Consider the following 22,509-nt stretch of genomic DNA (forward strand, 5'->3'; position numbering starts at 1 on the left):
CCACCATTTTTTCGACACTTACAGGGGGGCGTTAGTGAGCTGTCATTTGACTTGCCCACAGGGTCAAATAAATTTTTCGGTATACATGTAGTAAAACAATCTGGCCCGGTGCCAGGGTAGAGAGAGGTAGAATAGATAATAAATTCCCTGACATAACAAAGCTTGGTTTCTGTACAGTTGTTTTGTCAGCATTAAAATGGTCGTAAGAGGTTCAAAAGTAGTAAATCCAATTACTGGGCTGGTTTGAATACATGGTCCTTGGTATTATAGTATGGTTTATGTTTTTCTAGTCGTTATCTTCCACGGGATTCGCGATGTAAACTGGGCTTAAGCATAAAGAACGCTCAATTATTTATTATTATGATGATGATGCTTATATATCTACTAGCTGTCGCTCGGGACTACATCCGCACGGAATGAAAATAACTTAATAAGTAGCCTATGTGCTCTTCCAAACTATGTTCTACATGTGTGGCAAATTTCGTCAAGATCTGTTGAGCCATTCTGGAGATACCTTCTTATTCGCATTTATAATATTAGTAGGATAGAGGTCAGTGATGGTAAAGTATGCATAATATAGCATTTAATATTATTCTTGTGCTATTACTACGCGTTGTGAAACTTTTCGGAGTAGTCGTGGCCGTACCAATCGATTTTAATTATAATTTATAATAGTAAATACAAGTTAATACATGGTTATAAAAATTAAAAAATAAAACTCTACACGCACCACACATATACCGATAAGATCGAAAAGTTATTAGATTTTTAGTGCGTCGGTTGCGCTCAGGTGTAACGAGTCGCCGATAAGCGGAGGTAGAACTGCGCTGCACCGCAGTCTGCATTCCTCGCCATCGGGCACCGAGCACCGGGCAAGGCGCGAGCCGCACGCGGCGTCAGCATGCGCCCGCCGCACCCCGCTATCGCGCTCGGCCTGGCCCTCTGCGTCTGTGCACCGACCCCGCCCATCGACCACAACTTTAGATACGAGAAATTACAAAATTACGGACTAGGTAAGCGTATAATGTGAGTACATCGTTTGCAAAAAAGCGTCCATGATATGTTTAGTGTTTACGTCCACCACGATGGCACACGAATCGATTACATCATAATCGGACCGAGCGACGGTCACTTTGTTATTTTCTGTCCTCGAAGAAAACCGGTGTAGGCGGGGTGACCGGTAGCTTGCGTTTATTGCCGCCTGACTGAGAGCGAAAATCCAGTATGTATCAAACGTACGAGATTTCCGGACGGGCGGTGAACTTTATCTAAACCTAAAATACAAAATCGTTTTTTTTATTTTTCAGTCCAAACTATAGACGTGTGAATGTTGGATACGCGTACCCCGAGCCGCTGGGCGGCACCGGGCCGGTGGGGGCGGCGGGGGCGGGGTACGTGCGCGGCCCCTACCGCAGCATCTACCAGGGCGCGCGGCGCCGCGGCGACCGGCGCGTGTACATGAAGCGCTTCGACTACGCAGCTAAGCCCTCCGGCCACCGCATCTTCTGCCAGGCCATCACCGACTGCGAGGTGCGTCTCCGCACATCCCCACTGCTTTCCTCGTATCCGTTTTTTTCCCTTTCCTTCCTTATTCGTGCAGAAAAGTTCGTGAAGCAGGACTAGTGTGTAGGACAAGGTGCGGTTGCAGATCTCGCACGTGGCGATAGAGACGGGCGGGGGCGGGGGCGGGGGCGTGCCGGTGTTGCTGCGCGGAGGCGCGGGCTACCGACACCTCAGCGCGGTGGTGAAGGGGCGGGGAGGTAGGACTAGTGTGTAGGACAAGGTGCGGTTGCAGATCTCGCACGTGGCGATAGAGACGGGCGGGGGCGGGGGCGGGGGCGTGCCGGTGTTGCTGCGCGGAGGCGCGGGCTACCGACACCTCAGCGCGGTGGTGAAGGGGCGGGGAGGCAGGACCAGTGTGTAGGACAAGGTGCGGTTGCAGATCTCGCACGTGGCGATAGAGACGGGCGGGGGCGGGGGCGGGGGCGTGCCGGTGTTGCTGCGCGGAGGCGCGGGCTACCGACACCTCAGCGCGGTGGTGAAGGGGCGGGGAGGCAGGACCAGTGTGTAGGACAAGGTGCGGTTGCAGATCTCGCACGTGGCGATAGAGACGGGCGGGGGCGGGGGCGGGGGCGTGCCGGTGTTGCTGCGCGGAGGCGCGGGCTACCGACACCTCAGCGCGGTGGTGAAGGGGCGGGGAGGCAGGACCAGTGTGTAGGACAAGGTGCGGTTGCAGATCTCGCACGTGGCGATAGAGACGGGCGGGGGCGGGGGCGGGGGCGTGCCGGTGTTGCTGCGCGGAGGCGCGGGCTACCGACACCTCAGCGCGGTGGTGAAGGCGCCGGCCGGCGTACCGCTGCGGGGCTCGCTCAAGGTCTACTGCCGGGGCCCGTGAGAGGCGCGCGGGCCCCCGAACGCCACCACATCGCTATAACCTAGGTACTATCGCAACATTATATGGTGACAGAGCATTGACTACTTTATTCCTTATATAACACGTCACACTATCTTTGTAAAGAAATAATTAATTAAATCACATCTATTTAAAAATAAAGTAATCTTTTCTTTGTATATAAATGTCTATTTCCAGTATTTCAACAAACGCTGGCGCAGCATCGAATACTTCCACATCCTGTAACTCAGAGTCGGGCGTCACTACAGAAATAGATCCGCTTTGTTTTTGCTTTGAACCAAGAAAAACCTTTCACTCCGAAAACGAACATCCTGTATAGCGTGATGTTTTTAAATTGGGTAATATTCAAGGTCGAATGTCAAAAATATATAAATGTTAAGTTCATGTTAAATGACTCTTTATTGTTTACAATACATAATTAAATAATGAACATTATCTTGTTGTTTTATTGGTTTATTAGCCGATCTTTTACTTGCAACTATACTCGTATCGTACGTTTACATGCATATCAACAAAGAGCACCACACAATACAATAACAAACTGTTTTGTTATTACTTTTGACTGTCTAAATTGGAGAGAGCGGGCGCTGAGGGCGTTTTCACTTTGCCTGCCGCACGACCTCTGTCCAGGAAGTAACCGACCGACTGTTTGTCAGATTGTAGACAATTGTAGTCTTACATTAAATGGACCAGATTATATTACTGTTTTCTTGGATAAATACTGATAGAAAACTTGGATAAAAAATAGTCGCAAATAAGGTATTTTATTTCTAATTGTAGGTGTGCGTTCACATCTACCTCTCGCTAAGGTCGTAGGGAACCGGACGTGTCAGAACCGTTTTCATTAGTCCTTAAGACTCGCATGCGTTGGGCGATAACCCTTACTTTTCCTTACCGCGTATTGTAATCCTCAACCGAGTCTCCGCACGACGCGTGACGCGACGCAAATCGACCAATCATTTTCATTAGTCGTTAGCACGTATGCTGTTTAACGACCGAGTTATCGACAAACATCACTGCGCCCTTAAGGTTTAACTTATAAGTGAACCAAGAATGTAATTTTTTAAACAAAATATGCTCACGTTGTGGAATTCTGGAAACCATACTCAGTCATATTTTTAACGGTCCCAAAAAATATTCTGTGGCCTGCGAGCAGCACAGGTCAGCGCGGGGCGGTGCTGGGTGCGGGGTGCCGGGCGCGGGTATTGCGTACAATTAAAGCGGCGGTCGGATCCCGCAGGACGGCGGCGGTTCTAACCAGCTCAGCCAATCTACAGGATGCCTTAACTATATATCCAGCCTGCACATTGCAAAATATACTTACGGTGTACAAGTTTCTGCAGATTCGTCTTCACTTCTCAATCATGCCAAATCTCAGTGATGAGCACTGACTATATATATACGTGAGTGTTTTAGCCGTTTCTATATAAGTTGATGAGCACTGTAATGTTTTTTCTTTTTATAGTACCGTTCGTCTTTCGAAAACTGACAATCGTCAGGGCAACCTGCACTCAGTAAACCGCGACTCCAGATAGCAACATGTGCTCATTCGGCTGCACTTATTATTAGATAGATTCATAGAAGACGACTTATACAGAAGAAAATATAGTCCTCTAATACGTTTTTTTACAAGTCTCAGTAAACTTTATTTCTTAAAGCTGAACATCCTGTATACGTAATAATTATCAACTATAACTGCGCCATCCAATAACAACGGAGATGTGACGGCCATCTTAAATCACAAGTTCAGAGTCAAAGATGAGGACACCCCGCGGCCAGCAGCTGCCCGCCAATAGTTCTCGCGTCGCGCACCACGCACCGCGCACCACGTACCGCGCACCACGCACCGCGCACCATGTATCTGTGCGGAATATCACAATTTTTTCGGCGTCAGAGAATCATCTTAGAGAAGGCAAGTAGCACAGATTTATTTATCCTAAACTAGACACGGTTAATTTGACATTCTTTTTATGCAGCTGTGCTGTAAGAACGGCGCGTTTTTCACTTTAATTATCTCTCTGTGTGTTGGTCCCTCATTTCTGAGGATCGTGGTCAGCATGTGCAGGGTCGCATTTGCTGTTTACGTAGCTAATTGCGGAGAGCTGACCGCGCCTCCACCGGCAAAATCGCCTTCTTGAAAGCATTCTTGAACAACATACTTGAACTTATCCACACGTTGCAGAAATTGCACTACAAAATTAACATCAGTGTAAAAACTACCTTAAGCATTGAATTTATTACCCAGATGACTGTTGTTACGAGTTTAACTTTATAATTTCGGTTCACAGAAGTTTCTATTCTTCTTTTGAAAACCCTTCGCTGAATCTCTCTACGATGCGTCTCATTGCAACGCTAAATTCAACATAACTTTTAAGTAAATTCGGAGATCCGGCGTTTTGTATGAAATGGGTCCCGTACATTTGGGCGGCGACAGGAAACTGGGGTCCGTAATCTACATGGCATCATTATATGGCGAAAGACTGCTTTGTAAGGAAATTGCAGATCGACCATCGCCGACAACTCCAGCTCCAAGCTGTCCGCACTATACTCATGACGCGGCACTCACCTGCGTCGTGCCGCGTCTGGTCGCGAGCGGGGACAACCCGGCCGGAACTAACTAAATAAAAGAGAGAAGAGATGTCACTACATCGGTGATATTCGCGCGTCTGATCCAATTTTAAATGTCACCTCGTTACAAATGTACAAAGGCGGGGGGAGGGATAGGGGGGCGAGGGCGCGCAACCGTCGCCGGCGCGCCGCTCAGTGTTCTGCCCGCGCCCGAGTTGCTGCGCATCGGAGTCTCGTTGGTCCCCGTAGAAGTCGAGCCGCGAATTCCCGGGCCGGGCCGCGCCGCGTGTCGCCTCGGCCAGGCGGCTAGTCTTAGCTATGGAGAGAAAGAGGTGAAAACGTCGCGTTTGTACATTACTACAAATTGTGTGCTCTCAAAGACTTGCAACCGTATCCGAACAACCGAACGAATCCCTCGCTGAAAATGTTTCTGTGCTCCTCATAACATAATCATACCATTCTAAAAGTTTCTAGCTCATTGCTCATTCATTTCTTTATCACTGCTGCTATTGGCAACTTGCAAGCTTTCCCTAATTTACTCGTTCGTGTTAGGCCAAAAAACATACATCTTCACTTTCTATTTATCTATTTCTTTACTCGCCCAACACTTGACAATTCTTTTAGATATTTATTTGTTGTGTGAGGTGGATATGACTTTGGGGTAATATTTGAGTTAGCGATTGGGGCAATATGGTATGCATACAAATGCCGTCGAAGCACTTAATGCCACTAACATCTAATCTGTTTATAAAACATCAATACCAATAGGCATTAGTGTACACGAGCGCCGCGGCGGTCTGCCGGTCTATGGCTTCGTCTTTTGTCATTTCTAAGCATACTTTGCGTCTGTCATTGGAAGATTACCTGGGGTCCTCGAACCGAATTATATCGTAACTACCCTCGCCTCGTTATAAAGTAACATAGAGGCCTTCGATGGCGCGGCGAGGGGAGAGCGGCCAGATGGGGCACGAACTGATGCTGCGTGCGCAGGTCGCGGCGCGCGTCGCTGAGCGCGGGGCAGCGACGCAGGCTGGCCGTGCTGCGCTCCGCCAGCATGCCGTTGCCGCTGTCCTCGGTGAGCCACATTTTCCATGTCATGGCCTGCCCGACGCTCTGTTGTTACAAGGTATAAAGTAGTTGTCATCGAGTGCGCTTTACGCTTCGCATCACTAACACCTCGCTTCGACGCTTTGGCAAACTGTGAAAGAGATTTATTTGATTTGGAGCCCTACTTATCCTACGTATTACTACGTATCCCACGTGGCCGAGTCATGACGTTAGCACATCGGTTTACTTCTCTAAACAGATCATTAAGTGCCCTCGCGCCGTGAGTCAAACAGACTAAACATTTTAGCGAAAAGTTTACTCTTCGCGCTCATCTTGGTTCCTTTTAATGTCACTTTGTAATAAAATTACACCCGGCAAACATTAGCAGCAGAGACATCGGTCCGGGTCGGGCGCGGCCTGGCCACACACACACACACACACACACGTCACACGTCACGCCAGTTTTTATTGTTAAAAAACTGTAATCGCAATACACGACTTTGGGAAAACTGACGCCTTTCCGAGACTGTGTCCTCAAACGGTTATTACTTATTGTTTACAACATCTTCTGCGTTTCTTAACTAAAAGTCATAATTTGGACGCAAAACATTTCTTCGGTCACAAATACTTTGGCAGGTGGCAGAGTCGTTTTCCCCGCCCGCCCTCGCCGCCCCTCACTGCCCCGCGCCGCTCCCGGACACTACGCAACGCTCACTAAATAGACGATTGTATCGAACGATCTCAACTTTCTGCATTATAATAGAACGATATTTTTACTAGGTAATTTTCCACAGACTCGTGTTATGGTGTGTTGTATAACCGGTCGCTGGTCGACGCATGCGGCGTCAGCGGCCTGTCCAAGTCTCCGACGTGACAATTTATACATACTGCGAGACGTGCGGCCAGCGGACTGGCACCAGGAAAACCGCTCGTTCTACCTTAGTCGGCGTCACCTTTCTATAAAAAAAAGTTGTTTCCGGATAAACTAAAACTAAAACTTTGACCTACGGAAAGCTCGTTTATCGATGAACTAGCGACCCGTCCCGTCTTCACCCGGGTGGCAAAGGATGTACATCTGATATTTTTGGTACTTCTGATAATTTCTTTTAATAATTATTAATATTAAAATCGAAAAAATAGCGCACAAATAACGTATGATTTTAAATTACAGAGATATGCTATTTATTCATGTTCTCCGACTTTAATTATATAATGAAATATGTATACAAATCATCCGGAATAAATAACCTACATGATGGTGAAAACCGTATTTTAATTCGTTTCGTTCTTAGCAGAATATTCAAGCCAAAAAGAGGTCACGGAAAGCTACTTTCTTTTATGATAAGTTTCATTATTATCACCGTTTTGTGCAATTGACAGATTCCTCTTATACTATCCGGTGCTTAGTACATTTATATGATGAGCATCATGTCATGCGTTGCGTGCGCGGGCCGGGGAGGTCGCGCGGCCGGCGCCGGTGCCAAACCGCCGCGACGAAGGAAAAGTGGTATGTCATCGGGCGGACTGCCGGTTACTCTCCGCGCCTCTGATCCAATTTTAAATATCAGCCGATAGTTGTGCGAGCGGGGCCGGCGCGCACGGTCACTCTCTCTCGCGAGCTGCCCCACGCAGCACTTCACGCGTCGCAGCACGCACCGCCTCCTGCGGCACCTCACGCGCATCCTACTGTCTCCCAGTCGCAGAATTGTGTACTTACACTATAAGCCTTATAACTATTTAACAATAACTAAGTATGTGTCGTAGCTCCGAGTAAAACCAGCGATGGAGAGGAAAAGGTGACAGTGACAGCATACATACATAATATGAGCTATCTTACGTGTGTACTATATATTATATTAGGTCCTTACATATGAAATTGGCGTTTTGTATGGGAGGAACAAAAAGTCGAATATTTTTTTATATAATATATTTAATTAATCAAAGTATGAACCATTATTTTCTATGCACTTTTGCCTTCTCATAGGTAGTTCATTGATCCCTTTACTAAAAAAACCAGTCGGACGGGAATCAATAAAATCTTTGAAGGCGATTTGGACTGCCCCATCGGAGTTGAATTTTTTCCCTTGCAAGAAGTAATTCAAATTTCGAAAAAAATGGTAATCTGTTGGAGCAAGGTCCGGGGAGTACGGAGGATATCTTAGACTTTCCAATTGAAGCTCTTCTAATTTAGTAGCCGTCTGTTGCGCAGTGTGTGGTCTAGCGTTGTCGTGAAGCAGCAGTGGCGTGGAGCGATTGACCAGCCTAGGTTGTTTAGCCGCTAGCTTTTCCATCATGGTTTGCAATTGCTGACAATAGACATCAGCCGTAATAGTCTGGCCAGATTTGAGAAAACTGTAATGAACAATACCGGCACTAGTCCACCAAACGCTTACAAGTAACTTTTTTGGGATTAATTTTCGCTTGGGGCAGGATTTGGCTGGCTGGCCAGGATCCAACCATTGCGCTGAGCGCTTCCGATTATCGTAAAGAACCGCTTTTTCATCACAAGTAATGATTCGGTTTAAAATACCTTCATTATTGTGCCGGTTTAGTAATGTAACGCAACAGTCGACGCGCGTTTGCCGGTTTGCTTCAGTCAATTCGTGAGGTACCCACCTTTCAAGCTTTTTAATCTTCCCAATTTGCTTCAAGTGAATTAAAACAGTTTTATCACTAACATCGCAGCCTGCAGCTAACTCGGACGTGGTTTGCGATGGATCCGCTTCCACAATAGCCTTCAACTCTTCATTATCAACTTGAGTCTCAGGCCGTCCACGGGGCTTGTTGTGCAGATCGAAATTTCCAGAACGAAAACGTTGGAACCAAAAACGAACTGTGTTTTCTTTTGCAACACGACCGCCATACACATCATTCACCCTTCGAGTCGTTTCCGCAGCACTAGTGCCACGGCGGAACTCGTACTCGTAAATAATGCGATATTTTTAGTTTTCCATTTTGTAAAATGAGCGACGCAAACAGAAAAAAACAGAAGAAAAAAAACAAATGAATGACGGTCATCGAACCACAAATACATGAGTCTATAGCTGTACAAATTTGAATTTGGAATTCCTTACCAAAGAGGAGAAATTCGTGATTAAAGTGGCCAGTACGAAAAACGCCAATTTCATATGTAAGGACCTAATATATATGTATGTACTTTTATCTATTCTTAATTTTATTTCGCAAAATACTTAGAATACCGCTTCATTGACAAGTCAAGAGCAAATCGCTATAGCCGCTAACTGTTACTGTGAGTGTGTCAACCGCTGTCACGCTTTTATTATCACATGTTGTCATCATTCACACTCACATTTACTTTCAAAAACAGAGGCAACAAATATGTGTCAGCACAAATATTACGGCAGTGGAAGTCCACAGTAAATTCCAAATGTCGAGAACAAGAGGCGATATTATTGTAGAACATGTGTGTTATCACAGTGGAGACTCATCGTTAGTGTTAGTGAATAGCCATCAGGCAAGCGTTCTGTAGATAGATACACCCGCTTTTGCTTAAAGAATTTCATAATATTTAAGATTAGCAAAACTGATCAAACGCAACGTTAGCAAAGCATGTAATCATGGCGTGTTTTAGTGCCAGATTAGTGGCATTGTTTCGTAACAACAATAATAGTGAACTGCATATCGTACGGCTTCTGTTCACGTTTAATTGCTAGTTATATTATATATTTTTCAATTCCTACTACTAACTTGCTCATCGACTATATGTTATATATCTTGTACAAATCTTTCCGTTGTTACATATTTCTGGAATTTAGCACACACTTTTAGTCCTGAAGACAATGCATTTTTTAATATTTAGTGTCATTGTGACAATTTTTGCATGACACGACACGTGCATCAAATAAAAGGGCTTCACGAAAACATTATAGTACATTATAAAGAATCCAAGATTGCTGCCGTTAAATCAATCAAGGCGTCAATTCAAGTTGAAGGACGTTACCAACAGAGTGTTGTACAGTACAAAAAAATTAACATGTCCGCCCCGCGCCGCGCCGTCATCAAAAGGCGGATGACATGTTTTTGTACAACCACCCAGACATGTATATCTGTAATGAAAGGATTTGATTATCATATGTACAACCTGGTATAATCCAAATTAAATAATTAACTAAAAACTTAAAAATGAAATGCTAAAAGTTGGAATTGACTTAAAATGTTTCTCATATTACTTGTTTAGATGCAAGTATAGATAATAAAGTAGTTTTAGCAACGTCATTGTTTTCGCACTAAAACTATGTATGCATTTAGGGCGTTTTAGTAAAGAGTTAAAGGGAGCGGTCCGCTAGCTTAGCTCGCTTCTGACTCTCGCCTTCCGACGCTTTCGATAAGACGATGCTGCGTCGCAAGTTGCGCCGCCTGAGCGCGGAGTCCGCTGACCCCTCGGCCTATGACCTCGCCAGGAGCCGGCGCGCCTCGCTCAGCGCGGAGCAGCGCCGGCGCCTCAGCCTGCTGCGGGCGGCCAGCGCGCCGCTCCCGCCCGACCCGGCGCCGGTGAGCCACCTTTACCATTCGCTCCCCTGCCCGCGACTCTGCTGCCGCCAGGTCTGTGTCTGCTGTTCCCCTGCCGCCCTACCCGGCCTGCCCGCCCTACCCGGCCTGCCCGGCCTACCCGCACTACCCGCTCGTCTCACCTCACCATCTCTTCTCTTTCTCTAACATAACATGTAACTTTACTTACCAACCAATGTTTGATACAAGTAAGTACATCTGACTAATATTATTATAATTGCAAATGTGTAGATGGATGGACGAATGAATGTACGTTTGTTTCTAGGTATCTGCAGAATTGCGAAACGGATATCTTTGAAATGTAAAGATGTAGAATACAGTCTGTAAGAACACATAAGCTACCTGTGATCCCTGAATTGGGTACGGATTCTGTAGGATATGTTTGATTCACATATTTACTGGATATTACTGAATACATACATACATATAGAACATAGTCTCTAGTAACACATGAAATACCTTTCACTCTTTTTTTTTTTCATTCTGCGCGCACGATGTTACGGGCTTCCCAATGGCTTAGTTTGACCGAGCTGATGTCCAGTCGACCCCTTTTCCCTGAGATAAATGGGGAATTTATAGACCCGAGGGATTTTAATTATACATTAAAGAACCGATTTACAAAAATCAGATTAAAAATAAATAACAATATTAAAAGCCGTTAAAAAAAGACAAATTATAATATAAAAGGTTTTTAAAGCATTCAATTTTATTTCCAGACCTTAAAAATAATTTTCGAATTTCCATCTTTTGCTTATGTAGATGTAGATTTGTACGTTGTCCAACACTTGATTGTTTATTGTTTAGTGTTACGTCGCGTCGCTACAGAACACAAACATAGTCATTAAATATAACAAATTCATGATCATTAACAATTTTCACACAACATGTACCAAAACCCTTGCATGGTTTGCACGACGCATTTCAGTAACAAGCATTATTTTTGTTACTCTGAACCTGAGCACTGTATGCTATGTTCTACTAACCTGGAGTTCCCACTGTTAAACATTTGTACAAAAACATATTGTCCAGCCCGTGTAGGTTCACTGCTGCAGAACCTCGCGGTAAACCTGTACAGTATGTACATGCTCAACAAAGTTTAAAACCCGCGAAAAGTCTTCTTCTAGCTCACACTGAGAATATGAAATAGCACAATGGCGGCTTTGTATGAATGTGGAATTTGACATCCACAAATTATATTTTATACATTATCATTACAATTTAATTTAAAACCACTCCTACAAACTACTTATTTCATAGCTTTATTTTGAAGCTTGAAGGAATAAGTCATGGATTAATGTATGTAATGTACTACTCTACACTACGAGTGAATGAATGAAAGAATGTAGAAGAAAAACTTGAGAAGACGCGTGATATCAACTTTTACCATGACCGAGTCCCGCGCTACAAATGTTTTGTAATCGATAAAACATTTTTTTCGTCGTTTGTTTATAACACTTCTCCGGTATTTCGGAGCTCAAAGCGAGCTAACGCAAAATTTTCAAGTATTTGCGGTGCGATACGTTTACAGTGATTAATTATTCATCTGCAATTATATGTCAGAACTCACGGCGGTGATGGCGGCGGCGGCGGCGGCGGAAAATATTGTACGCGTGAGTTACGATGTTACGATATGGACGAGCGGGCAACTGATTTACGAGATTACGACAGTCGCGGCCGCGTCATGCGCCTGCGCCGAACCGCTTATGACGGTCGATTGTTGCAGGAACATGTATTGCTGTTATTTTCTTGTTAGGCGCTCACTTACAACTTGCCACTTGCTAGACGCTGCGCCGGCTCTCTTTCGACATGTTGGTCAAAACATGTCATAACATATTCAATAGCGGTGACAGTCAATGTAATATTGTATGTTTAAAGTTTTAAATATAACACTATGCAAAGATTTTCTCACCGTAGATGCATCTATTCTAAACTAATTATTATTGAAATATAATACATGTGAGACCTCATGGATTCCAGAGCAGTAACATTAAATGACCTGTCGCATAAGAGAGGTGCTGGTGCAGTTATACCGGCGGCGGCGAGCTGCGCGCTGCAAGACGGCCGGACGTAGGTATGTGTACCTATACATTACGCAAGCACGATTAACGCGCAATTGACAAGACACGCACAAGAATCCGCCGACTGCTTCATTACATAGGTACTTATATACTTTTGCTCGCTGACTGAGAGACTATTATTATAAACAAATTTAAATATTATTATAAGAGAGCATGGTATAGTAATTGATGTTCATCGATTGATCGTTATTGAAATCAGTACTGATGTAGGAATAAGCCGCAAGTGCGAGAGAAATAGATTTCACTGACTTGCAGGCTCGCCGCTAGCTTTGAAAAACAAAAATTACGGAATTTTCAGTAACTAGTCAAAGTTTCCTAATTTGGTTACAAACTATCTAGTTTTAACGGATGCCAATACGTCATTTGGTCGGTTTTTTATGCTATGATATTTATTTTTATATGTAGGGGCATTGTGTGAATTATTTGAATTACGTTTACGTGATTATCTTTAATGAGGCTCGATTTGCCGCCCCCTGAGTGTGCCACTCGTGTGCGGTGCACGCTTTGCACGCCCGGGTACGGTGGCCCTGCTGACTTGTTCACTTCTAAACGCAAACTATCTACAGTTACTACCTCCGTCTCATCGGCCCTCGATCCCCGGTCGCTGGACCAACATAGGCCGTATTCACTATAATTTTCACCAGACTACAATGTTGTGTAGGTTTTTGTTACATCTTTAAGCTCACAGAGAAAGGACGGAACATTGCCAACGGCAATCTTTCAAAACGACTTAACTCGGGTCGAGCTTTCCCGAGGCGATTCCTAACGTTTATCTGTATTTTTTATTTTTCTTACAATATTTTTATGTAGCTACGTATTTTTGCCGGTGACGCAGGAAATATTGCAACACAGCGCAGGCGCACCGCAGCCGAGACATTTCTGTTGCGCCGGCGCAATTCTTGGCACCGGCCCGTAAACAATAAAGTTTGGCGGCGGCTGTTAACCCGCTAACGTAACGCGTCGTCCGCCCGCGACCAACTGTGCCCGTTGCAGCGTCCTTGTACATTAGCTTAAATACGTGGTGTCCCATTTACAAAAAATGCCTTGTTCCTTGCAACGAGACAAATTCCGCCTTTTCTTACAAATTATCAATTAGGTAGCAGTGAGTAGCGCAAAGGAGGTCATCCATAAATTACGTCACATGTTTAGGGTCACATGTTAGTGTGAGAATGGACGAGGCGAGGTCCCGAGGTTAATTTTGTGACATCACACTTGCAAAATATAGTATTTTATATCGTTGTATTACAACATTAAATATCATCTACACACCAAATGAAAAATATTATTGATATTCAAATTGAAATATAAAATAATTTCGGGACACTAATTATTTAAATTTCATAAATTTCTAAATGTAAAATTTTCAAATATGTGTCCTCACACTAGTTAGGGAAAGGGTCTCATAAATGTGACTAACGGTGACAATCACGGGTATGGGGTCAAAAAATCATGGAATTCGTATGACGTAATTTATGGATAGCCCCTAGTCTGTACGACGCGATGGCAGGAAGCGATCTTATACCTTCTGGGCCTCGATACCACCCTCACAATCACGGGTCACAAAATTTCTCAGAATAATGTAGAAACGATACAAAAAGGATATTACTCTGTGTCACAAGAAAGTGATGCACTGGAATTCTACATGTACAAGTCGACGGTTGTAGAAATAATTATTCAAGAGATCAGAAATTGATTGAAAGGAATACGCGGGAGAGTGTGAATACGCCTTAGGTGCGTTTATTAAAAGCGACGGAGGAGCTGTGGCGACGGCGGCGGCACTTTGCTTCCGGCAGCCACGCGTCGTGCTGCCCATTCACCGGCCAGCAATACTCGCAATCGCCTACCATCGCCTACTACCACTGACAGCGCCTTCATCCGCGCTATGGTAGACCGCGGCTGCTGTGCGCAGGTATTGTGTTGAGTTGAGTACAAGCTGCTTCAATTTCTACGAATTTGTAAAGATATCTAGTAAAGTTAATACTCAGTAAAGTTTGAAACATGGATTGATCGTAAGCGTGAAGTGGCGACTCCTTGAGTCTTGTTGCCTTACTATTACTTATATCAATCTTTTTTGTGATATAAGGAGATAATGAACAGTAAGCAAAAAAAATACCTAATTATCCGTTATTGTGTAAAACGTGCGAGATGTCGTAGTACCGGGGCTGCGGCGCGGCGGCGCGGCGTAACGAATCCATTGTTGACTATATTTAGGCTGCAGTACGATTTATGTTCTCTACATAAATATGAATATATGTTTTCGCTCGAGTCGTTAATCAAACACCCAACACCAGGGATAAAAATTTTGTTATTTTTGTTTATAACAATTTTGTGTGAAATGGCATGAATGTTCGAAACAAATACTTAAATGTGAAGAAAAACTAAACTCTGCGACGCTATAACTGATGTATGTCTCCTATTGTTGCAGAAATATGTGGTCAGCACGGACCGCAGCGGCGACATTCACGTGCACGTACAGGTCAGCCCCGCCTTAAATTATAAACAATAACTTTATCTATATTGTCATGGAAAAAGAGTGACTGTTCAAAATAGCAATAGCCAAATGTCTGTGGGTGAGCACGCCTCGCCGCTTGTCCGCCTGTCTGCGAGCGCATCGTTTTCGATTTCCATAAATTATTTAATTAATTTTATATACCTATTTACAAGTTTTCGCCCGATTGACGGCCCTAAGTACGGTTATAAAATGTAGCAGGTATAGTCGAGTAGAGCAGAGCTGTGTGCCTCCTCGGGCGGCCGGGCTGAGTGCGTTACGACAGCAGTCTCACTGCTGCAATTTGCGACAGTGTTACATGATATATGTATACTACAAAAACATTTTTATTAAGGATTCGTATTCCACTCAAACACCAATTCCATATTTTAAGAACATCATAACGTTATTATGATCGTATCCAATCTGTACCTGAGTAAAGGAAAAACGCTGTAGCTATTTTTGTTGAGGATCTTGTTGCCCCCCCACTGCCTGGGGCCTCAGAGGGGGCGAACTCGCTGTCAGCCTACGCGGCCAGGGTGCTTAGTGTTAGGTTGACGAGTAAATTGTCATACATTATTATACAAAGTTTAATAGGCAGCGACGGTGACAGGTGTCAGGTGAGGGAGACAGACGTCTGGCGACAAGTGACCGGTTTTTCTTTTGCAGGGTGACTTGAGCCAACAGGACAAGAGATGCGTCTTCCTCACAGTCCATGATTTAGGCACAAACCGTGAGTCACGATCCATTATAATCAATTAAATTATTTATAAAACTTATGATCTGAATTTTGTCTGACTTTCACCTTTTCCCCAGTAACGATCCGGGATCCAGACATCTTTTTCCCCACTCTCCATTATTGCTTGAAGACTGTTTTGGGAAAGATGTCGATAACTTTATAATGATCGCTTTCCATTTGCTCGGTAATCTCGCATAGGATCCCGTAATATAACAGTCTGGTCCTTCCGCCTACGCTCGGCTCGTGGCTCGTGAGCTCTATCAGAGTGCGGGTTGCGCTGAGCTCCACTAAGAGCTCCAGAGAGGACTCGCTGATCGGTTTCTTTTTCGGTTCCGCAGACTCATCGTTGGTAGACTTCGTGAACTGTCCCGCGATGGCCGAGATCAAGGAGCGCTCGTGCTTCATCCACGTGGACGTGCCGGGCCACGAGGAGAACTCGCCCGACCTGCCCGAATCGTGAGTGTCACATAATGCATGTCATGCGCCACGACATCTCATAGCTCGCCAGCATAGTCCTCTACTTTTAGCCTTTACTAAGTTGAAACTTTGTGCTAGGAAATGGTTACGACAGTTATCGGATAGCAGGATTCGCACTCACGCGACATATACGTAGTCCGAACTCTTAGCCATTAGCGTATTGATGTATGAGCAGTTCCAGCAGTTATTCCTGTGTGAGGCAGGTACCCGTTCCCGTCGCTTCAGACGCTCGGTGAGGACCTGGTGACGGTGCTAGACTTCCTGCGGGTACGGTACGCGGTTGGGCTGGGCGAGGGTGCAGGCGCCAACGTGCTGGCGCGCTGCGGGCTGGCGCACCCGGCGCGCCTGTTGGGGCTGGTGCTCGTCAACTGCACCGCCTCCACCTCCTCTGTGGCCGACGCGTTCCGCAGCCGCTTCTCGCGATGGCGTGGCGCTGATATCTCACATTCGGAGGAGGACTTCCTCATCTACCATAAGTTTGGACACGTGAGTTCTCTGCAAGAGCCCCTTCACTATGGCTACCAGGTGTGTTCTCTTTTGTTTGCTTACATTTCTTCCCTCGGCGGAGCTCACTTTGGTGAGTGTTGTTGACTGCGACTTTCCATCCAACACTCGACATTGATGTTATTAACTTATTGCACGTACTATACGTATAATTTCCGAGACCAAGAGCCCTGTGTTTGAAAAAGCTGTAAAAATCAGTAGTCAGTAGGGTTAACAGCAATTGCTTCACTGATTATTATGCAAGTAGTTGTATAATGCCTTGCCGGGGACTATCTGTTTCCTTGTTATCGTTCTTTTGTTTATGAATAAATCAAAATCGATTATATATAATCATAAAATAGATTAAAAAATGCAGCACAACGCAGTTAGGTAATCTCAAGGTACAAACATAAATACATACTATTCCAAGTTTTTTATCCGTCACATTGCTAGCAGTTAACCAGTAATTGACTATAATTGCACAGCGGGCCGCTGTATCTAATGGCAATTTGTAGTTAAACGCCCTACTCTCATCAGTTTGCTATTGATAGTCTAACCTAACCATATCAGTAGTGAGTAGTGACTGACGATTTTGTGACCTCTTTTTGGATTTCAATGCCAGTGTGCATCCAATATCGGAGCGAAGTCCTGAAGTTAAACCTACCTGTCGTTAAATACCTCCGATTTAGATTCAGATTACGATGTACAAGTGATGTAGAGCCATTTTTATGCGAATTAAAAATTACCATATCGCCGAAAACACGATAAACCCAATTTTGGGACCTTAGACCTTGAATATTTTTTCCAAATACGGAATCGATGGGGACTTTTCTGGGTTCCCATATAATGATGTTTCGAGCTCTCCAATTAAAATTTTTCAGCTCTATACGAATAATTTTAGATTAATAATTTTAACTAGTTACGTATTGTTATTTATACAAATATACTTTATTGTGCACTATTATGGAGTTACAAAAAAAAGAAAGTACAACAGGATTTTCACAAAAGGCGGTCTTATCGCTAAGCAGCGATCTCTGCCAGACAACCTTTGGGTAGAAATAAAGCTAAATAAACCAAATCGGTAGAGTGCATACGAACAGTGACAGACCGGTTTTTATCTCAAGTTATTTATTTTTTGTTTTCACAATCAACCTCGTGCATAACGAGTGCTTTTTTTTTGCTTCCTTGCAACTAACCTTCACGATGATGGCGGCTTAATTGCTGCGCTCCGGAGAAGTTATATTACGACACCCGGTATAATTGCTTATTTCTACTGCTTTGACAATAAACAATGAAATACATTTATTGTTGAGTTACTTGCTGCATATTTAAGATGAGTTTCTTTTGGTCTCTGGTCTGTGCAGGCGTGATCTATCAATATTGAAGCAAATTTTCATAAAGTTCAGATCGTTGAATGTTGACTCGTTGTATGTTTTTAATTAGTAGTGTACTTTGCTAATAATATCCTTTACCTTAACACTTATTATACGTAAGAGTATCTAATTATAAGTTAGCGCACGCAGTCATTCGTATCATGTGTCGTCAATCAGTCAGCGCCGTTCGCGGCTGTTGCGGCCATCAACTGCTGTTACCCATCTAGGCAAGGCCCGCACTCGCGCCGACCACCTTGCCTCGATAGACCATAATCGACTTTATTCGCTAAAGTTACCTCCTACTTTGCGTTGTGGCTTCTTCTAGAAGTAGACCTTTCTTAGTTCTAATTAAGTACTAGCAGCTTTTTTCCTTGATTGTCAAAAAAGCAAAGAAAAATATCGCGTCCAATGTTATTGTTTTATTGTCGCAGCAAATCCCCGGTGAAGGGGAGCGCGAGCGCACATTGTCCGAGTACCGGTCGCGGCTTCGCGGCAATCTCAACCCGCACAATCTCAAGCAGTATGTTCGCGCCTTCATCAAGTGAGTTTCGCATCCTGCGCCCAGCGCCTTCCCACCCGTAGCGGCCCTTGTAGCGCGTTTTGTGTAACAGTGTTGTCCTGTGTTGCAGCCGCAAGGACCTGGTGCTACGTGGCTGCCGGCCCGACTTGCTTCTGGTAACAGGCACGCGCAGCCCCTACGCCTCCGTCGTCGAGAAGATGTACCGCGACCTCGACAAGGAGAAGGTCACCATTCTCAAGGTGGACAATGCGGGCGACGTGCTCACCGAGGCCGTGAGTCTCTTCCCCTCTCTCCTGCTTCTCCTCCGCGTCCGCCGCGTACGGCGCGCAGGGTAGGGATAGGGTAAAGATGGGAAGGGGATCGATTTGACGGAGGAAGGGATGCATAGGAAGGGGAAATATTCTTTTTCTGTGCGTACCCTCCTTCGCCAATTGTATAGGGAGGGTACACATTTGCAATTACACAGCGGTCGCATAGCTATTTCGGATTCAGGTGGCCCCCTTCTCGTGTGTCACCTTATAATATAAAAAAAACTACATTTTAAACAAAAAAAAAATACTACTATCGATCTTTTTATAGTTGGAGTAAAATAAAATGGATTGAAACAATTTTGTCAGTGGTAGAGTCAGCAACAGCAGCAGACGGGTGCATGATTAGAGGTGCAATACTACGACCACACAGAAGACACGCGAACCTGTGGACTAATTGTAATTTTTCCCTTTCGACCCCTTTCTATATATAATAGAAATCAAAAGAAGGAGAGGTGTAATCGACAACAAGGAGAGAATAAAATTATAAAAAGGAAATTACCATTCGGTGAACCTTTTTCTTTGCCGTCCTTAAAAAAAAGAGAACATAATTAAAAATATGTAATCCTCGCCAGTCTATTTTTTTTCCTATTTTTGTTTTTGTGGCGTGCTTTTATTAGCGTATATCCACGATCGTGCTGGCTCAAGCCTGTGTTTGTTTCTCAATAACTGTTTGTTGTTTGGTGGTGGTTCCAGCCGGCTAAGGTGGCGGTGTCGCTGTTGCTGTTCTGCCAGGGCCAGGGCCTGCTGACCTCGCTGCCCCCGCCCGGCGTAGAGCGGCGCATGTCGCGCAACATCTCCATGGAGGAGTACGACACGCCCAACATCCGCCGGCTGTCGTTGACGCCCGCGCCCGCCACGGCCGCGAATACAACGCCGTAACCCACTGGGGGCCAGCCGGACCTCTGTCTCCGATTCGGTTTCGCCTTTGTCGTAAACCATCTTGTCATATCTTGCCTTAAGTGTCATTATCTATGCCTTGGTATTTTTTCCGTATAAACTGACAACCAACCATGTTCATGGCGGCACTCTCATCGGCCCCGAGGTTTGCGGAACTCCACAGCCCGAAAATAATATTGTTACGCTTTGATAAGGGATACCTTTAAGCTAATTTAAGAGACAGTTTCACTTTGTACTAAGAGAAAGAATGAATGCTTTTGTCCGGCGCCGCTCCGAGCCAGATAATTACTATCTTGTACTCATAAACATATTTTATACTTAAATTTAAATTTAACTTATTTAAAGTTATGTCTGCGGCAATAGTGGTAACCACAATAATTGTGACATACCATAAGTGTTTGTCTGGAAAGTCTAAGTACAACTGTATATAGTACATTATATTTTATACATCTCTTTTTGTAAATCATGTAAAAGTAAAGATTTATTTGACTCGCTCTATTTATTTGGTTCTACAATGTGTTTTGTTAGGAATTTGTGTCCATCTGTGAACAGTAACATATACCGATGTATTTCTTATACTCACTAGATTCTTATATTTCTATATTACAGCAATAATATTATTTACTTGTGTTACCATTCATTTTTCATTTGTCTTCAATATCTAAATGTACTGAAAAGCAAAGTAATTAATGATATGACATAACTGCATTTAAACTTTACAAAATGAAAATTAAGTACTGCAATACCATATTTTTTAATATTTACATTATATATGATTATTATACGTCTACATACAGTGTGTCAAAAAAATGACTACTTTGGAAGACTTTACTTCTGGCGAAAATACAAAAATATATGACAAAAGTAAGAGTTTAATATTTAATTATTTTGAACGAATTTATTTATTACAGTGTTAAGTGTAAAAATGGAATTTATTTGGATAAAAATTATATACAAGTATTACATTGTTGCATTTTACATTCGTAACTCGAACTTGAACTTTTATATCCTAAAATTGAATTAAAAAATAAACAAATAAATACAATCGACATTTAGAACTCGCTTATTTTATATTTTTCTTATGTAGGAATATGATGGCTGTGTATGAATACAAACCGCATTGCACAGCCACACACACAAGACGTATTGTCATCTCTCTTTCTCTTCCCAACAAGGAGAGACAGCAATATGTTTTCGTAGTGGTGTTTGTGTCGGTAGTGAAAGTCGACTTCATGCAACATCCCAAGGCTGCTGAACGTATACCTGCCTCCGCAGTCAACACCGGTACCTGTTCACATCTTAATAATAAGTTTAAATCAGTACTGACAGACAGACATACGTATACCTACAGACAGACACAAAAATTTTAAAAATGGTTTTTCATTATCAGTAACGCAAATACATGATGTGTAAGAAATATTTTCTTTTACGATATAATTACTTGTCACCCTCTCCAACATAACAATAATTGTACAAAAAATAAACATAATACAAGCAAGAAGAGAGTGTTCTGTCTTTCGAGAGTATTCATGATATTATTTTGTAACTTTCTAGTGCATTTTGTTTGAGAATATTTTGTTTTGAAACCGGTTTTCATTTTTTTTAAACTAATTTAGAATTACAGCATTAAATTAGTAAGTAGTATAGTAATTAGTAAGTAGTAAGTAAATTGACTTTATAATGACGAAAGAAACGCTCAAACTTGTTACGAATACGATGTTACGATAGAACGAGGTAATGCTCAACGGCGCGTGCCAAGCCGGCACAACACTACTACACAATCTGTGGCCCTAGCACTTATATTTATGACAATCGCCTTCATATCTTCAACGTTAATTATGTTCAAATTAGTATAAGATTTTTGTTGTATTCTACACCTGACAGGGGCACAAAGGGCTAAAATATACAACATTATTGACGGTCGAGTTGGCGATTGTAGCTTTTATGGCGAACACAATTATATCTAAGGACTTACTAGCCAAAGTTAAAAGTTGCGAAGACATTTAAAAGTTGCGGAGAGTTAAGATAACATTTCGCAATAAAAATTAAAATAAATAATATGTTTGGTTCAAAAAACTTTAATCGAATTAAATAGAGTATTTTTTTTAATTTATTTAAGCAGCATACATGACTTACTTAAAATAAAGCCATTGGCCACTTATTAAACAAAAAACTGTCAAAGTTACGTCAAAAGTAGTGGAAAAAACGAACCTAAAGTACGATTTTATTTATTCAATAATTTAAATGCAACTTAACAACAACTTGCTACAATAAATAAAATGCACGCAACTTTTAACTTTGGCTAGTAAGTCCTTAGATATAATTGTCTTCGCCATGAAAGCTACAATCGCCAACTCGATCGTCAATCCTTACTAATATTATAAATGCGAAAGTAACTCTGTCTGTCTCGCTTTCACGCCAAAACTACTGAACCGATTTAAATGAAATTTGGTACACAGATAGTCTAGACCCCGAGGAAGGACATAGGCTACATTTTAACGCGAAAAAAGGGTTGGAAGGGGTTGAAACCATCCCCACGGGTGGTAATTTGTATGGAAGTATCGTCATTTTAACAGTTAGAAGCT

At 43.3% G+C, this 22,509-nt stretch overlaps 2 protein-coding genes across 11 annotated transcripts; both read left to right on the top strand.

The window, feature by feature from the left end:
• The first annotated feature begins 677 nt into the window (after window positions 1-677).
• LOC123721069 lies at window positions 678-1,782 on the top strand. Of its 2 annotated transcripts, XM_045678351.1 has the most exons (3): window positions 678-1,026; window positions 1,308-1,530; window positions 1,649-1,782. In XM_045678351.1, the coding sequence occupies exons 1-3, from the start codon at window positions 902-904 to the stop codon at window positions 1,775-1,777; spliced, it is 477 nt and encodes a 158-aa protein (XP_045534307.1). In that variant the 5' UTR covers window positions 678-901; the 3' UTR covers window positions 1,778-1,782. The 2 variants fall into 2 exon arrangements, 1 of the variants encoding a protein (XP_045534307.1); XR_006756142.1 differs by lacking the exon at window positions 1,649-1,782 and having other exon boundaries at window positions 937-1,013; window positions 1,308-1,390.
• A 2,326-nt stretch (window positions 1,783-4,108) lies between these two features.
• On the top strand, window positions 4,109-20,572 carry LOC106709893 (uncharacterized protein ZK1073.1). 9 transcript variants are annotated; one of them, XM_014501805.2, is made up of 9 exons: window positions 5,208-5,313; window positions 5,972-6,107; window positions 15,062-15,112; window positions 15,794-15,857; window positions 16,202-16,319; window positions 16,544-16,865; window positions 18,628-18,737; window positions 18,826-18,988; window positions 19,721-20,568. In XM_014501805.2, exons 1-9 carry the CDS (start codon window positions 5,300-5,302, stop codon window positions 19,904-19,906), a joined length of 1,164 nt encoding a protein of 387 aa, XP_014357291.2. In that variant the 5' UTR covers window positions 5,208-5,299; the 3' UTR covers window positions 19,907-20,568. The 9 variants fall into 9 exon arrangements, with proteins under 9 accessions (XP_014357294.2, XP_014357287.2, XP_014357288.2 ...); XM_014501807.2 differs by having other exon boundaries at window positions 5,972-6,056; XM_014501809.2 differs by lacking the exon at window positions 5,972-6,107 and adding an exon at window positions 14,210-14,545 and having other exon boundaries at window positions 5,295-5,313.
• The last annotated feature ends 1,937 nt before the right edge of the window (window positions 20,573-22,509 follow it).

The sequence above is a fragment of the Papilio machaon genome, chromosome 6 (assembly GCF_912999745.1).
Source record: "Papilio machaon chromosome 6, ilPapMach1.1, whole genome shotgun sequence".
NCBI classification, from domain to species: domain Eukaryota; kingdom Metazoa; phylum Arthropoda; class Insecta; order Lepidoptera; family Papilionidae; genus Papilio; species Papilio machaon.

What these genes read in the sequence shown, in the direction of transcription:
- LOC123721069 (XM_045678351.1), top strand. Translation starts at nt 902, where the DNA reads ATGCGCCCGCCGCACCCCGCTATCGCGCTCGGCCTGGCCCTCTGCGTC. An exon ending in GGACTAGGTAAGCGTATAAT is followed by an intron (nt 1,027 to 1,307) that starts GTGAGTACATCG and finishes TTTATTTTTCAG; the next exon opens with TCCAAACTATAGACGTGTGA. An exon ending in AGGCCATCACCGACTGCGAG is followed by an intron (nt 1,531 to 1,648) that starts GTGCGTCTCCGC and finishes GTGCGGTTGCAG; the next exon opens with ATCTCGCACGTGGCGATAGA.
- LOC106709893 (XM_014501801.2), top strand. Translation starts at nt 5,095, where the DNA reads ATGTCACCTCGTTACAAATGTACAAAGGCGGGGGGAGGGATAGGGGGG. An exon ending in TTAGCTATGGAGAGAAAGAG is followed by an intron (nt 5,314 to 15,061) that starts GTGAAAACGTCG and finishes CTATTGTTGCAG; the next exon opens with AAATATGTGGTCAGCACGGA. An exon ending in ACATTCACGTGCACGTACAG is followed by an intron (nt 15,113 to 15,793) that starts GTCAGCCCCGCC and finishes TTTCTTTTGCAG; the next exon opens with GGTGACTTGAGCCAACAGGA.